The sequence below is a fragment of the Raphanus sativus genome, chromosome 7 (genome assembly GCF_000801105.2).
Source record: "Raphanus sativus cultivar WK10039 chromosome 7, ASM80110v3, whole genome shotgun sequence".
Classification (NCBI taxonomy): Eukaryota; Viridiplantae; Streptophyta; class Magnoliopsida; order Brassicales; family Brassicaceae; genus Raphanus; species Raphanus sativus.
In genome coordinates this window covers 1201431-1212877 of record NC_079517.1, presented here as the reverse complement: position 1 = coordinate 1212877, position 11447 = coordinate 1201431, and the positions used below count along the sequence as shown (strand labels likewise).

The window sequence follows — 11447 nt, the reverse complement described above, 5'->3', positions numbered from 1 at the left end:
ATTTTAAAATGAAAAGATAATTTCTATATATTATGTTGTTATCCCAAAATAATAAAAATTAAATTAAAAAAACAATTTTAAAAATGAAAATATATTCAGTATATTATGTTTTTGATGAAAATAATATTTTTGATGAAAACTGAAAATTAAAAATAAAGATGCAAAAACACTAATTAAATAAAAATCAAATTCTGTAATAAATATTTGTAAGGTGATTAGCCCGCATATGCGGGCAAAACTCCTAGTTACGGAAAAAAAGTAAAACAATTTCTCTACAATATTTATGAAACTATACAAATTGTACAATAAACCCTTATATTTGCATTATGTTAAAAATTTGTATAAAATAAATGATATTTTCCAAGAAACAAAACATCAAATTTCTTAACATAGATATTAATTAACCTTTCTATTTTCATATTTTACATTACTATATCCATTTTGTTGTTTAATTATATAAAATAAAACAGTTGTAAACAAATGTAATTATTTGACCAGAATCCGAAATCAAACGGGGAATATAGTACGGATCCGGGTCGGGTCAACCTCGAAATGGGCACAGTCTACTACTAACTGAATATCCGAATCATCTTCTTCTACCCTCGAATCGAAAAACCCTAACTCTTCTCTTCTTCCTTCTTTCTAACATCTCCTCAATTCAATTTCGCGCCGAGTGCGTGCGATTACAATGCATGGCCACAACGAAGATGTTCACTTCTCCTCATCTTCCACCAGAATCAATCCCGAATCTTCTCTCCTCGCCAATCTCCAATCCTGCTCCAAAACCTTATCCTCTCACCTCTCCAACACTCGTCTCTCACTCACTCGAATGCTCGACTCGCTCAAGACTCGCCACGCCTCTCCGCGTGTCAAAAATACTCGTCGCCACGATTCACCGACTCAGATGCTCGGTTCAGTCACCCAGCTCATGATCGGCAGCAAGTCTCCGCTGCTCTCGCTCTCGCTTATCCAATCGATTAGTTCCGATTTCGGAGCCGAGAGCGATGCGGCGACCACGGGAATAAGCTCATCGCCGCTGCTCTGCTGCGCTTCTCTGTCTCTGAACAGACCTAGCGAGTCGTCGACTCAGTCCGTGGTGGAGGGGAAGGAAGCGATACAGCAGCAGCAGCAGCAGGTTCAGAAGGGTCACTCATCGGCGACGACGAGTCGGAACGCGGAGGAGCGGGTTCTGATAAGCGAGGTGTTGGTGAGAACCAAGGACGGAGAGGAGCTGGAGAGGAAAGACTTGGAAGTGGAGGCGTTGGCTGCTTTGAAGGCTTGCAGAGCCAATTCAGCGCTGACTGTTAGAGAGGTGCAGGAGGATGTGCATAGGATTATTGAAAGTGGCTACTTTTGCTCTTGTACTCCTGTTGCTGTTGATACTCGCGATGGCATACGTTTGATGTTTCAGGTTTGATTGATTACTCTTTTCAAACCAAAAGAGTCTCTTTTTTTTTATGTTTTGGGATGTAAATAATTCTTGTTTTTTTTGGCACAAGGTAGAACCAAACCAAGAGTTTCGTGGGTTAGTCTGTGAAAACGCAAATGTTCTTCCTTCAAAGTTCATACAGGAAGCTTTCCAAGATGGATTTGGTACGCCTTTGGCTTGTTTTTTTTTTATACTTATGCTTAAATTCAACTATCTCTTTGAGAGTAAAATGGATTCATGACACCAAAACGTAGAGTGGTGATAAAGCTAAAATTTTGGTATAACAAATGTGTGAGTGTTAGCCTTGAGTTGAGAAGATAGAATATGTGTAGGTAGGTAGTGTAACCAAAATGTTTTCATGCTTCGTATGATCTGTTATCAGAATTATTAATTTTTTCATTTGAAGTTGCACTCAGTTTACATGTAAGTGCATTAAGACTAATTTGTTGGGATCTTGGCTTAGGTAAATTGTTAGTAAATTGTGGTGTGAAGTTTTGTAGGGAAAGTGATTAATATCAAGAGACTGGAGGAAGCTATCACATCCATCAATAGCTGGTACATGGAGCGTGGTCTTTTCGGAATTGTAAGAGTTCTTTGTACACCATTACTACTTTACATCCTGGAGTCAGTCAATCGCTTCCTTTGTGGTTTTTTAATAATTGTCATTCTGTTGTCTACCGTTGCAGGTTTCTGATGTTGATACGCTTTCTGGTGGTATAGTAAGGCTTCAAGTTGCTGAAGCAGAGGTTAACAACATATCTATCCGATTCCTTGATCGTAAGACGTAAGTTGGGGATTCTGGGTGGCTCAGCCAGGCTCCTTTTAATTCAACAGTTACAGCAGGATTTTCATTTGATATTGGTGGTGTCTTCTGTGTTTAGTGGCGAACCAACTAAAGGGAAGACAAGGGTGGAGACAATATTACGACAGCTTACAACAAAGAAGGGACAGGTATTTTTGGACTCTCTCAACTTAGATATAAAGATAAGCCGGTAACTAGAACGTCATATTTTACCTGGGTTGTTAGAAGCCACTTCTGATGGGATCATCTATTGATCTAGTCCTTTGAAAAAATTATTTTGTCTTAAATTGATCACTCTCTATGGTGTTATATTGTAGTTATTCTTCAGTTGACAAACTGAAAGCTTCTTCGAAAATTTTGGCATAAATACTTTTATGCGTTACCCTCCAAGATGCTGTGGACCTCTACATATAGATTTTACCTAATCTGGATATTAATCGCTGTAGGTCTACAGCATGCTTCAAGGGAAGAGGGATGTAGACACTGTGCTAGCCATGGGAATCATGGAAGATGTTAGTATTATTCCTCAACCTGCAGGTGGTGAGTGAATGTATTCCCCGATTCTGATCTAGTTTCACTCTGTGCTTAAGGTGCAGTAGCATGATTGGAGAAAGTAAATGCCTTACTTATCCATCAGGCACAATAACGACAGTTTTTTAAAGTGTATTATGGCTGAAACTTTTTACTCTTTCCTTGTTGTTTTCCTGGAAATGTTAGATAGTGGGAAGGTTGATTTGATCATGAATTGTGTCGAGCGTCCCAGTGGAGGCTTCTCTGCTGGTGGTGGGATATCTAGTGGGTACGTTTAGTTGTTGAGTACATACAGCGTTTAACTTTATTTTCTTTGGTAGCTTGACGACAAAGTTTGTTTATTTCTTATTTGTAGAATCACGAGTGGCCCCCTATCAGGACTAATTGGAAGGTAAAATCATGCGACATTACTGTCTTCTGTATAAAATCTGTATATAATATTTGTGACGATTCATTTTGAGCTGTAGCCCAAGCTGTGGTTTATTTAGTAAAGACATCACTGGTGTAATTGACGTTATTATTTCATGCAGCTTCGCTTATTCCCACCGTAATATTTTTGGAAGAAACCAGAAGTTCAACGTTTCCCTAGAAAGGGGTCAAATTGACTCTATATTTCGTATAAACTACACTGATCCATGGATTGAAGGAGACGACAAGAGGACATCAAGATCTATTATGGTTCAGGTAAAAACCTTTACTGGTTCCGCCTCTTGTCTATCTCAGTGAGAATGTTAAGTTGACTAATAGACTAACTAGCTTCATATTGTGTTAGAATTCAAGAACACCAGGGAATCTTGTTCACGGCAATCAGCCAGACAATGGTAGTCTGACAATTGGTCGGGTTACAGCAGGTATTGAGTACAGTCGGCCATTCAGGCCAAAGTGGAGTGGAACTGCTGGACTTATATTTCAGGTAGCTACTGTCCTCGATATTTTTCAGTTTATGTGGGAACACAATCAACAAGCACCACGATAAGTTCTTTCTGCACTGGATCTTGCACACTATCTATGTTTACCTTATTCCCATTTTTGTGTTAATGTTCCAGCATGCTGGTGCTCGTGATGAACAAGGGAACCCTATCATTAAGGACTTCTACAGTAGCCCTCTAACCGCAAGGTATATATGTTCCAAAGAGTTTTTTGCTCACTGTCTCCACCAAATGCTGTATTTTGGCCCTTTGAATTTGATGCATTCTACTTTTACGTTTGCTCGTGTAGTGGTAAGACCCACGATGATACGTTGCTAGCTAAATTCGAAAGTATTTATACTGGCTCAGGTGACCATGGATCAACAATGGTCAGTCTCAATCCTTTGTTAGAAATTACATTGTCCTCTTTTCTTTTTTTTCTATGCTTAGTTAACTCTATCTGTGTTTCCATACCAGTTTGCGTTTAACATGGAACAAGGGCTTCCTGTTTTGCCCGAATGGTTATTTTTCACTCGAGTGAATGCTCGTACCAGGAAAGGCATACACATTGGACCAGCTAGTTTTCTATTTAGGTATGCTATCCTCCTTGCAGCATAACATTTCTTGTGAGCTCCATTTCCCGAGTTGTAGATAGCGTACCTTACCTTGTCATATTTTACAGTCTTTCAGGCGGACGTGTGGTGGGAAACTTTTCACCTCATGAAGCATTCGCCATCGGTGGAACAAACAGCGTGAGAGGTTACGAAGAGGGCGCTGTAGGATCTGGTCGATCATATATAGTTGGTTCAGGGGAGGTCTCTTTCCCAATGGTGAGAATGTTTCTCTGACAGTCCCTAAGATCTTTGTTCGTAAACAAAGATGAATGTTACGACTCTCATTCTTGCCCCTTTTCTTTTTTGCAGAGAGGACCGGTAGAGGGTGTCCTTTTTACAGATTATGGTACTGATTTGGGATCAGGACACACTGTCCCAGGTACAGTACTACAGACTATGCTTTACCTTTTGCATCTTATGATATGCTTGTAAAAGTTTTGGAATCTCTCACAAGTGACCATCATCTTTGTTTATTTATGTCCTTTTAGGTGATCCTGCGGGGGCTAGGCTGAAGCCTGGAAGTGGTTACGGGTATGGTTTTGGGGTGCGTGTTGATTCTCCGTTGGGGCCTCTACGCCTTGAATATGCCTTCAACGATAAGCACACCGGAAGGTTTCACTTTGGTGTTGGCCAACGGACCTAAACTTACCAGTCTCATCTGCTTTTGTTCTTTTTTTTTCAGTTATGTTTTCTTGCTCTTTGTCGTACATTCATTTGTATGACTTATGTTCATTAATCTCATCGCCTTTAACTCACAACTAGATTTTGACCCGCGCTTCATATTTTACGATAAATTTTTTTACTAATAATTTAACAAATATTTTGGTAATTTTTAAAAAGTGTGTATTTAAAATATTTTTGTATTTAAATCAGTATTTTTAAATTCAACCCGATTGTGATTATACCAGTTAATCCGGAGATCTGATAATTCAATTTATGTTTTTAAAATATTCATATTAAAAAATCACTAAAACCCGAGACTAACCGATTGAACTGATGGATGACCGATATGTAATCTAATTGGATTTAAATTGTAATAGTTTCATAATTTATAATCTTATAATCGAAATTTTAAAGTTCACTATTTTGCAATTTATGAAATTACGATGTTTCTACAAAATTTTAAAGAGAAAATGATAGATATAAAATAACTAAGATTAATTATTGTATTATTTGGAAATAGTATAAAAATATATTGTTTGAAAACATTGATAATAGTATAAAGAAATAAATATATTGTTTGGAAGCATTGATAATAGTATAAAGAAATAAGTATATTGTTTGGAAACATGGATAATAGTATAAAGAAAGAAACATAAATGATTTAATGTATGTTTAACTATATAATATAAATGTGTATTTAATTTAAAAACTTACAAAATAAATGTTAGGTCCTACAGAATGTTTCTGTTTTAATAAAATAGATGAATAATACAAATATATTATCTAATTCTACATTAATCAAACATAACTTATGAACGTAAACGGGTCTCAGGATGGCAAAAACAAAAACAAAACGGGCCTCGCGATTGTAATCAGTGAATATAACCTAACAAGTCGACATTTTTGATAAAACGAAAAATGATAGCAACCGCCTTTCGGTTGTATAATTTATTGAAATAAAGCAAAACTCTTATTTATATTTTGATTTGGATTTTCAGTTACTTTCTGAACTTATCTTTACAATTACTTACCTTTTTCACTATAGTAATTTATTGTGATCATATATTATATTATACTGATGATGTATTTTTGACATTTTAGAATAGTGTCAAATTCATGGCAAGTCACCTTATTGACTTCCTAGAAAATGTTTTGTTTGTTCGTGAACTGGACCTTGACTCAATCAATTCCTAATTTTTTCTGCCAAAAACTTGGGTCAATTTGCGTAAAGCTAGTAACAAAACTCCAGTCATTTAGGAGTAAACATGGTTAAAAAAATTTCCTAAAAACATGAAAATAATCGTTTATTTAATTTGTTAAAAACGTAACAAACTCCATGTGTTTACTCCCCAATTTTCTGAGAGAGAAATGCTATTGTACGTTAATTTTCCTTAAGAAAAATCAAATGATATGTCTAAAGTCACTTGTAGCCAACGCTAACAACCTTTATTAAAGGAGAGTTGTTGTCATCTTTAAGGCATTTAATTTGTTTTTTTCTCATTAGTCATTATCATGAAAGCCCAATTAAACCTAATTCCATCTCTATATATAAGAAAGAAACAAAGAAATGCTTCTTCACTTAAAGTTTGCCATTATTGTTAAAATTTAATCACCTAGCTCTCGGTGTTGTGCGAGTTAAAGACGTACTTCCTTTCAGGTTTGATCAAAAGAGAGAAAGTACAAAACACTAATCCTTCAAACATAAATGACAAAAGGTGTTTCTAGATTTCCTTCATCGAAAGTGTTTCTTCCGCTTGTTCTCGTTCTCGTCATAACTTCTTCTCCTTCACCGGAGATTGATCTGCGAAAAAGGTTATATTTTCATTCGTTAGTAATTTGTAGAGGTCGACGCTTTTAACACACAGATCTCGCCATGTTATAAGTTTTTTTTACCTTAGGCTTATTTAATCATACATAGTTTTTAGGGTATTGATACACTCATTTGTGGTGAATTCCATATCAAAAATATATCAAGTTTGTGGTGTTAGTAGTTCTATATATCATGGTGTTCTTGTTTGTTATTGTTTTAATAATCACATATCAACTTCGTACAGATACCTTAAATGGCCGCTATGGATCCGAGAAACAATGGCTACGTTGCACCGCTAAATGTACGTAAATAAAAATACTCATTCCTTCTCAGAATATGTATCTATTTCAGACCTTTTCCATTTTTTCAGTTTTAGGAATTCAATCTAATGTTTCATATAAAAAACATCTGATTTTTCCCTAAGGTATAAAAAGAACCAACTTCGAGAATTATACTGCTTTTGTAGGGAGTGAAATAATGATTATCTATTAGCTAGTTTTTTTGGGATACATACATAAATGTTTAACTTGAATGCGACATTATTTGAAGGAGCAAGAGAGAGATCAAGATTTTGAAGCTGTGGAGGTGGTAGAGGTTCAAGATAACCAAAGTGTGGTATCTCTCAAGTCCAACGACTCTGACCTTATGAAGAATACTAATGATGACGATACAAAGGAGAAAGGTGGCTGGACTAACGCACTCATTTTACTAGGTACACTTTCTGTGACATACTTTTTCAACATTCATAAATATATATGTCTAATAATAACTAACAAATTGTACCCACTGTCTTCGTTGTGTTTCTATCCTTGTACAGGAAACCAAGGACTAGCGACATTAGCTTTCTTTGGTGTGGGAGTGAACCTTGTACTCTTCCTAACGCGTGTTATGGGACAAGGCAATGCAGAGGCTGCAAACAACGTAAGCAAGTGGACAGGAACAGTTTACATGTTTTCACTTGTGGGTGCGTTTCTCAGCGACTCATATTGGGGTCGTTACTTGACATGCACTATCTTCCAAGTCATCTTCGTCCTCGGTGTGAGCCTCCTCTCCTTCACTTCTTGGTTCTTCTTGATCAAACCTAAAGGCTGTGGCGATGGAAACTATACATGCGACCCGCCGTCTTCCCTCGGCGTTGGTATCTTTTATTTATCCGTTTATCTCGTAGCGTTTGGATACGGAGGTCACCAGCCAACGTTGGCTACTTTCGGTGCTGACCAGTTTGGTGATAATGATAAAACCTCCAAAGCTGCGTTTTTCAGCTACTTCTACTTTGCACTCAACGTTGGGTCTCTCTTTTCAAACACAATCCTTGTTTACTTTGAGGACAGAGGGCTGTGGACGCTAGGGTTCTTGGTTTCACTAGGCTCTGCGATCATCGCATTGGCGGCCTTTCTAGGCCCAACAAAACGTTATCGTTATGTCAAGCCTTGTGGGAACCCTCTGCCACGCGTGGCGCAGGTGTTCGTTGCTACTGCTAGGAAGTGGAGTGTCGCTCGACCAGAAAACCACCGAGAGTTGTATGAGACTGAAGGCCCTGAATCTGCCATTAAAGGAAGTAGAAAGATATTTCACAGTAGCAAGTTTCTTTTCTTGGATAGAGCAGCAGTTATAACAGACGACGACAGGTAATAAATCAAACCTCATATATCAATGTTCTAATAATCGGTCTAGTCTTATAGCATTATCCCTTATAAAACTGTAATTACTACCTAACGATTTTTTGAACAATGTTTTATATATAGTCGTCATTTTTTTAACTCATGAATATTTTTGATCCATATAATATAGGAATGGGACAAGAAACAACGCATGGAGGTTATGCAGTGTAACACAAGTAGAAGAAGCAAAATGTGTGATGAAGATGCTACCAATATGGCTATGCACTATAATCTACTCAGTGATCTTCACACAGATGGCTTCATTATTCGTGGAGCAAGGTGACGTGATGAACGCATACATCGGTAAATTCCACATCCCTGCGGCGAGCATGTCAGTCTTCGACATTTGCAGCGTCCTGATATCAACAGGAATCTACCGCCACGTCATATTTCCATACGTGAGACCCACGGAACTTATGCGGATGGGCATAGGTCTAATCATAGGGATAATGGCAATGGTGGCCGCAGGATTAACAGAGATGTACAGGCTTAGACATATCGTCCCGGGGCAAGCGGAGAGTGAACTCACCATTCTATGGCAAATACCACAGTATCTACTTGTGGGAGCGAGTGAGGTGTTCATGTACGTTGGACAGTTAGAGTTCTTTAACGGACAGTCACCAGATGGTTTAAAGAACTTGGGAAGCTCGTTGTGCATGGCTTCTATGGCGTTAGGTAACTACGTGAGTAGTATGATGGTGAACATTGTCATGGCTATAACCGCGAGAGGGAACAGCCAAGGGTGGATACCTGAAGATTTAAATAAAGGTCATATGGATAGGTTTTATTTTCTGATTGCGGTGTTAGCTGCTATTGATTTCGTGTTTTATTTGGTCTTTGCTAAGTGGTACCAACCTATAAGCCATGATGAAGACAGCATCAAGGGAACTGGTGTGACTCGGAAGACTATCTCAGAGTTGGACCAAGTTTAATTTCCTTTTCTGTTTAGTTTTTTTCTTAGCAAGTCATTTTTTCGAGGTGTTTTTTTCTAGTTGAATATAATTTGTAGGGAACAATCTTTGTTAGTTTCTTATAGTTTTAAATGCTTGTTAGGATTAATGAATAATAATATATTGTCGTTAGAGAGTTTCTTGATTCCTTTGCTTCAACAAAGAAGCTTGTCCTTTCAAGAAAATGTTTTTTTTTTGTTTAAATTTTGTTAATTTTTTTTTCTAATATAAAATAATTTTATAATATAGATATATACTCCGATGTACTTTTATAAATTACTATAGATATGTAATGTAAAGTTAAAAAGAAGATGAATGCTAATATTTGTTAGTAAATGTTATTAACAAGATAAAAATTTAGAGATAAGCTGGAGATTTTTTTTTTATATTTACAAAACAACTCGTTGTATTCAATCTTTAGTTATATCAGTATACTCAGGTTAATATAACCTTTTGGATCAGCGGAAACTTGACCCCCTCCTGTTTTAGTCGTGTGCATGATTTTTTTTTTTTAAAACCTGATTATTGTTAGTATTAGTCCAATCACATTCTGATTTAACCAGATTTGTTCATGACAACAATAATATTAATATAGAGAAAGGATAAGACAAAAGATTAACGGAAATAAACACTAAAGCGAGATTAGGATTGAACATAGTACTTTAGTAGAATATGTTAAAAGGAGAGAGAGACACGGATTAAGGAGAGAACAAAGTGGCATAAATTTCCAAAAACACTTGAACTATGACACTGTGGTGCTGAAGAGAGTTCAAAGAAAGAAAACACTGAAGAAGCTTTTGTAACTCAGCAGCTGCAAATATCTGTCTCTCAACAATCATCTCCACCATTGAGGTCCTAAAATCCTCGTACGGATCCTCCGACTTCTTCACCACCGCAAAACTCTCCCCCTTGGAAGACTCCGAGGAGAAGCTTCTAGAAGAAAAGAGTGTATCTCTATCATCACTCTCTTCTTCTTCGTCCTCGCTGCAAGACCAGCACCAAGACCCACTTGACTTAAAACGAGAGGCGAGGAGAGAGTCGGAACCGAACTGAGATGATCTTTGCTTCCTCTTTGTCTTAATGTTCTTCCTTAAGTCTCTAAACGAACGGCTTCCTTCGTAGAAAGGGTTTGGTGGGAACGCAGAGAACGTGTTAGGCTTAGGTTTGTGACGCTCCATGCGTGGTGGTTTGGCTTTAGGTTCGGTAAGGAAGAATCTGTCCGAAGAGGTTGTTTGACTTGCAACAGCAGAAGTGTCGACAACGTCATGTAGGTCTCGTGGACGGCAAGAGCTTAGAGATGACCGGACAATTCTTGGAACCCTGAGCCTCATTCTTTTCTCCATGTTAGAGAATATCGATGTAGAGACAGAGAGGTAAGGAAAATGACTATTGAACAAGATGTATTAAAGGATGGGGGTCATGTAATATAAGACTTTTGAATGAGATGCAATAAATTCTCTGCTATTTTTTATTTCTTGTTTTGGTTTGTATATTTTGTAATATTAATGATAATTTAATGATTACATCTTTTTACGTTTACTCATTCTGCAATCTCTTTTGTCTTTTCTTTGTCGTCTTTAACTTAAACTATTGGAATAGCTGACACCAAAAACATACCGTTGGAATTTCCTTCTTGCTCTTTTCTTTTTGTTTTTATTTTGCGTTTATACACTTGAGGACTTGACCCCTTCTTTGCTCGTTTTTAAAACTTATATATAATGCTTTAATTTTGAAAATATTGACATAAACTGTGTTTTTAATGTTTGTCATCTAGTAAAAGTCAGTTCTCTTTAGCTTTTCGAATCCTTACCATCAGTCATTTCAAAAAGTTTTTGTAGTATGTATGTAAACAAGAAGAAACGTTCTCTGTGTGTTTTCAATATTATTTTTCTTGTATATTCCATCATTTTTTTTTATTCTGAGGTAAATTCCTTTTTTTTTTAGATTGTTAAAGTTCATTACTAATATATTATGTATGATAAAAGACTTTAAGTGAAAGACAATAACCACCATTCGTTTGTTAAAACTCGAGAAATTACAATTTACTTAACATGTCCGATTGAAACTTTATCCCAGAGT

The 11447-nt window shown here is 36.8% G+C and overlaps 3 protein-coding genes across 3 annotated transcripts; 2 read left to right on the top strand and 1 right to left on the bottom strand.

Annotated features, from left to right (window-relative positions):
- The first annotated feature begins 586 nt into the window (after positions 1–586).
- On the top strand, positions 587–5042 carry LOC108814241 (outer envelope protein 80, chloroplastic). Its single transcript, XM_018586775.2, has 16 exons — positions 587–1411; positions 1500–1593; positions 1930–2012; positions 2116–2213; positions 2311–2380; positions 2678–2771; positions 2949–3030; positions 3118–3153; positions 3293–3446; positions 3535–3675; positions 3809–3879; positions 3981–4059; positions 4148–4263; positions 4353–4500; positions 4594–4663; positions 4773–5042. The coding sequence occupies exons 1-16, from the start codon at positions 689–691 to the stop codon at positions 4925–4927; spliced, it is 2214 nt and encodes a 737-aa protein (XP_018442277.1). The 5' UTR covers positions 587–688; the 3' UTR covers positions 4928–5042.
- A 1476-nt stretch (positions 5043–6518) lies between these two features.
- LOC108816489 (protein NRT1/ PTR FAMILY 7.1) lies at positions 6519–9431 on the top strand. The gene is made up of 5 exons (XM_018589065.2): positions 6519–6759; positions 7002–7058; positions 7307–7469; positions 7575–8385; positions 8549–9431. The coding sequence occupies exons 2-5, from the start codon at positions 7011–7013 to the stop codon at positions 9348–9350; spliced, it is 1824 nt and encodes a 607-aa protein (XP_018444567.1). The 5' UTR covers positions 6519–6759; positions 7002–7010; the 3' UTR covers positions 9351–9431.
- A 505-nt stretch (positions 9432–9936) lies between these two features.
- Positions 9937–10757, bottom strand: LOC108816655 (transcription repressor OFP8). The gene has a single exon (XM_018589221.2). It carries the CDS (start codon positions 10709–10711, stop codon positions 10067–10069), a length of 645 nt encoding a protein of 214 aa, XP_018444723.1. The 5' UTR covers positions 10712–10757; the 3' UTR covers positions 9937–10066.
- Positions 10758–11447: the final 690 nt, after the last annotated feature.